This window comes from Octopus bimaculoides, chromosome 5 (assembly GCF_001194135.2).
Source record: "Octopus bimaculoides isolate UCB-OBI-ISO-001 chromosome 5, ASM119413v2, whole genome shotgun sequence".
NCBI lineage: Eukaryota > Metazoa > Mollusca > Cephalopoda > Octopoda > Octopodidae > Octopus > Octopus bimaculoides.
In genome coordinates, this window is record NC_068985.1 from 108100465 (window position 1) to 108106456 (window position 5992).

A 5992-nucleotide genomic window follows, 5' to 3' on the forward strand; every position below is an offset into this window, starting at 1 on the left:
TATATGTATCTTTGTCTTCCAGCACTACTTGAGAACCAGTGTCGGTTTGTTTACGTCCCTTTAACTTAGCAATTTGGTCAAAGGGGCTGATGAAATGATTACCAGATTACTGGAGTCGATTTGTTTGATTAAACATTTTGCATTTACTCTGGCCATATCCGGCCAAAGTGTTTTACCTGCTTCATGTTTAAACAGGACAGATCCGGCCTCTCATGCCTACCCTGCAATGTCATTCTAAAAATTAAAAAAATCTCATCATTGGAGATTTTGAAGCTACAAAATAATAAATGCTTAATTCAAACCAACGTGAATAAATAAACATTACTTCTGAGAGAATAATCTAAATGCCAAAAGATTAAACATTTCAAGGCTGTGCCTTAGCATGGTTGCAGTCTAATGACTGAAAAAGATAAAAGATTCTCTATGATAAATAGCTAATCACCAGTATGAAGAGATTTATGGCACAAGGCTCTGTCGCAGATTTCCCTGACCAAATATTCAGGGATAACCAACAGATTGAGTCTATGATAACCTGCAGTCTGTTTTGGTTTGTGTATATGCATGTGTGCGTTTAATGTTATTAGCATGTTTGTGGGTGATGTCACATTTAGATGATATGTGCATTGAATGTGATGCTACATGTGCGAGTGTGTGAAATATATGCTATATATGTATCAGCAAAATGTTATATGCACGTGATGTTATGTGTGGTTCATGTTACATGTGTATGTTATGAATATGTGATATTCACGTGTAGTGTTATGTGTGTGTTTGTGTGTGTGTGCAATGATGTATTCTGTGCATTGTAATGTGCATATGTGCATGCAATTATCCATGTGTATGTTACGATTGAATATGAGATGTCACACGTGTATAAGATGCTGCACATGTGTGTGAGATGCTGGATATATGTATGAGATGGTGCATGTGTATACAAGATGTTGCACATGAGTATGAGATGTTGTGCACATGTACAAAATTCATGCACATGTACAAAATTCATGCACATGTATGAGATGTCACACATGTGAAGAAGATACCAGGCACATGCATGAAACATCACAGATGTGTACAAGATATCATAGACATGTATGAGACATCATGCATACATATAAGATTGTGGAAGTGCAATGGCTCAGTGGTTAGGGCACCGGACTCGCGGTCATAGGATCGCGGTTTCGATTCCCAGACCAGGCGGTGTGAGTGTTTATTGAGCGAAAACATCTAAAGTTCCACGGGGCTCCGGCAGGGGATGGTGGCGAACCCTGCTGTACTCGTTCACCACAACTTTCTCTCACTCTTACTTCCTGTTTCTGTTGTGCCTGTAATTCAAAGGGCCAGCCTTGTCACACTGTGTCATGCTGAATATCCCCGAGAACTACGTTAAGGGTACACGTGTCTGTGGAGTGCTCAGCCACTTGCATGTTAATTTCATGAGCAAGATGTTCTGTTGATCAGATCAACTGGAACCCTCGATGTCATAAGCGACGAAGTGCCAACAGCATATAAGATGTTACACGTGTTTTATATATAAGTTATGAAAGCAGTGAGGTAGGAATCCACTCAGTGTGCAGTGAAGTGATTATATAGAGTAATAGAAGTAAAATTCCAAAGTCACTCAATCTCAATATGATTCATTAGAGTCATCAAAGTACAAATAATATAGAAATTAGAGAAATCCTTACCACAATTCTCCAGATTTGCACACCAACTTTACTTCCAGCTCCTTCCCATGCTGGTTCTGTCTCTGCAGATTCCTCTGAAGAATAACAAAACAATAATAGTGGAAATGTAACTACTGTGAATCTTACAAATAGGTTTATATAATAAACACATTAGGGTAAATGATGATGATGAAAATCATTCGAGCGAGGTCATTGCCAGTGCCGTTGGACTGGCTCCTGTGCAGGTGGCAAGTGAAAAACACCATTTTGAGCATGGCCGTTGCCAGTACCGTGTGACTGGCCCCAGTGCTGGTGGCATGTAAAAGCACCCACTACACTCTCGGAGTGGTTGGCGTTAGGAAGGGCATCCAGCTGTAGAAACTCTGCCAGATCAGATTGGAGCCTGGTGCAGCCATCTGGTTTGCCAGTCCTCAGTCAAATTGTTCAACCCATGCTAGCATGGAAAACGGACGTTAAACGATGATGATGATGATGATGAGGGGTGGTAAGTTCCCAAAATTTCAAAACTGTGATCCATGATGAATTCCAAGACATAAATAAAATACCCCTTTTTCTTTGAACTCATAAGCATCCAGATTACTCTATCAAATGTAATGCTTATTTATTCATATTGTTTTCAATGAATCATGCATTATCTTACAGGTTTGAGATTTCAATAATGTGATTGTTTATTGTTGGAATCACATTGTAAGAGTAGTTGCAAGAGGCTATATCTGGCCAGTTTCAACATAAAACATATTTGGACCAGATATGGCTAGTTTAAATGCTAAAGGGTTAAGGCACAAGCTTAACTATGTTGTTAAGAGGATCACTTATTGCAGCTATATGATTTCAGGTTTAATCCAATAGTGCAGAACATTGGGTAAGTGTCATCTATTATAGCTTAATGCCTTGTGAGTGAATATGGTTGACTGAAATGAGATGAAATCTGTGCTATTTACGCATGCATGCATGTATGTATATATCTCTCTTTACTTGTTTCAGTCATTTGACTGTGGCCATGCTGGAGCACCACCTTATTCTTTGTAAGCTTAGTACTTATTCTATCAGTCTCTTTTTGCTGAACCGCTAAGTTACGGGGACGTAAACACACCAGCATCAGTTGTCAAGCAATGCTAGGAGGACAAACACAGACACACAAACATATATGTATACATATAAACGACGGGCTTCTTTCAGTTTCCATCTACCAAATCCACTCATAAGGCTTTGGTCGGCCTGAGGCTATAGTAGAAGATATTTGCTCAAGGTGCCACGCAGTGGGACTGAACTCGGAACCATGTGGTTGGTAAGCAAGCTACTTACCACACAGCCACTCCTGCGCCTATATGTATTCCTTTTCTTTTACTTTTTTTCAGCCCTTGGGCTGTGGCCAAGCTGTGGCATAACCTTTTGAAGGGAGTAGTTAAGGAAATTAAATCCAGTATTTATTCTTTAAAATCTGGTACTTATTTTATCAGTTTCTCTTGCTGAACTACTAATTTACGGGGATGTAAGCAAACCAACACCAGTTATTGAGTGGTGGTGGTGAGGAAAATACAGAAAAGCACACTCACACACATACATAAATATCAGAAAGTTACCATTGATTTCACACCTACTTTTGCACTTGGAAATATAAGATAACTCCTATTTCCAAGTGCAATTGTAACTGTAAAACAAATGGTAACACTCTGACCAGTTATATTCCATATTATACAACTCAGCTATATATAAAAGTATAACTGCTCAAAATTTCTTTTAGAATGTGCTTTTCTTCCTGCAATATGCATACACATACACAATATAGATATTCAATTCACTTACTTTTCACTTGTCTTTCCAGGTCACTGCCAAACAGGGCCAAGTTGGAATCTTTCCAGCAGTATTTTTTAGCCTTTACCAGTCCTTTAAAAAAGAAAAAAAGAAAAAGAGTTAAAGAAAAAAATTAAATAAAAGAAAGTTATTCAAATATTTGATTTCACTCATCTTTAGTTTGTCTTTTGTTGAACCATTGACTGAACAATTTGATCAGGATTCTTCTCCACCCTAGTCTATTACACCCTTTATCTTTCCTTTCTCTCTCACCTGTCATTACTCATCCTTTGTAAGGGAGAATTTAGGAAAAAAACAACAGACGAAGACAGGTGATGTAAACAACAAATGGATGTATTAGTATAACGCTCGGGAATAAAGAAAGTCTTTAATGTTTCGAGCCTACGCTCTTCAACAGAAAGGAACACAGAAAGAAACAAGGAGAGAAACAAGGAGAGAAAAAATATAAATGTAGTGGTCAGCGATCTATCATGGTGAATGCCGGACAGAAGGATCACACAGGAGAGCTAAGAAAAAAGGAAGATAACAAAGAAGTGGTGAACCTAAGACGAGAAGGTGTGTGTGTGTGTGAGAGAATGCTGGTGATCTTAACGTATGCATATGTGTGTGAAGGTGTGAAAATGTGGGGAAGGGAATTGGTCAGTGCTAGTGTAGCCCTCAACCCTTTCACACAACCCACCCTATTACCTTTTGTCTCTGTCCATCTCTCTTTCCTCAATAACACAAATCACTAATCCCTTCTCTTTCCTCTGTTACCTTCTAAACTGTCCCACCATCCTCTCATCATGCTATCCTTTCATCCCCCTACCTAGAATCATTGCCCACTCCGCTCTGTACTCCCTCAGTTATAGGAGCCACTTTAGAGCTATTTTAAGGACCTAACCTTGCAAGTTATGATGTAACCATCACTCATGCCAGTGCTAGGGAAAAAGATACTCAGTACATTCAGTAAAGTGTTTGGTGTTAGACAGAGCATCCAGCCATAGAAACCATGCCAAAGTAGACATTGATGCATAAAGTAGACATTGATGCAGGTCTCATCAGATCCTGTCAAACCATCCACAATGCCAGTGTGTTAGTTGGACGTTAAATGATGATGGTGAACTTAAACCATTTGTATAGGTTAAAAATCAGAGCAAATACTTCTATTGAGTTGTTTAACCTTTTAAGCATTTAATATGACCATATCTGGCTCAAACATTCTACATAATTTATGTTGAAACTGGCAGATCAAGCTTCTCACACCTACCCTACAATATCATTCTGAAAACAATCACATCATTGAAATCTTAACCCAACGAGATAATGCATTACTTCAAAACAATATGAATAAATAAGCATTACATTTAGCAGAGTAATTTGAGTGCTAAAGAGTTAAGGCAATGTAGTTCTCCAACAAATTTTATGTGCTGTACAGTTCCTTATATCTGATACATTCCTTCACATAGAGCTATTAAAAGCTGTTGCTGAATAAACGGATTCAATTACATTGTCTGCTATTTCAATGAGTTATTTGCAAAATTAATCATTTGTTGCATATATTGTGTTTTATGTGCCAGTGGTCTTGATGATGATGAAACATAGCAATGAACGACTGATCACATTTGGGTGACTCGGGCAGAAACTGAACTAGACCCAGTTCTAATCTGGCTAACATTACAGTCACAGTGGGAACTGAACTAAGCTCCACAAGATATTAAAACACTATAGGACTCACACTGCTAACAGTGGAAAACATTTTGCTGTTTAAATTTATTTTTATTGTGGCTGTATAGTAAGAAGTTTGCTTCTAATCACATGATTCCAGGTTCAGTACCACAGTGTAGCACCTTGGCAAGAAGTTTCTACTTATAATCTCAGGCCAACCAACACTTTGTGAGTAGATTTGGTTGATGGAAACTGAAAGAAGCACATACGGGTGTGTTTGTGTATCTTTGTTTGTCCCCCACCACTATTTGACAACTGGTGTTGGGGAGTTTAAGTCTCTGTACATTAGCAGTTTGGCAAATGAGACTGATAAAATAAGCACTAAGCTTAAAGAAAATATGTACTGGGGTTGGTTCTTTCAACTAAAATTCTTCTGGTCACAGCTTAAAGACCGAAATAAAAGATAAAACATTTAATCCAAAGATGAGTAAGCTATATCATTTTGGTTTGGTTCAGGTTTGGTCTTATTCCTGGTAGGATTATGCAGGTAGTGGGTTACTACTTGTGACCTTGGGTATCCTCAAGTTTTCAGCAGTTTTTCAAGTGCTTAGAACCCTCCTGATGATTCTTGCTGTCCCTAAGAGACAAACTTTCTGTAGGAGCCCTACAGGGCACTCTATATCAATATCCTCCAGCCATTTGTCTGTCTTTGCTTACACCTTCAGCCATTTGTCTGTCTTTGCTTACACCTTCAGCCATTTGTCTGTCTTTGCTTACACCTTCAGCCATTTGTCTGTCTTTGCTTACACCTTCAGCCATTTGTCTGTCTTTGCTTACACCTTCAG

General features: G+C 38.6%; 1 protein-coding gene across 1 annotated transcript in view; it reads right to left on the bottom strand.

Moving 5' to 3' along the window:
* Positions 1–5992, bottom strand: part of LOC106871273 (gelsolin-like protein 2) — a 78702-nt gene that overhangs the window by 20743 nt on the left and 51967 nt on the right. The window contains exons 3-4 of the mRNA XM_014917636.2: positions 3492–3572; positions 1686–1759 (exon numbers count right to left, since the gene is read on the bottom strand). Of these exons, the coding sequence (XP_014773122.1) occupies positions 1686–1759; positions 3492–3572 (155 nt within the window). The remainder of the gene's footprint in view (positions 1–1685; positions 1760–3491; positions 3573–5992) is intronic.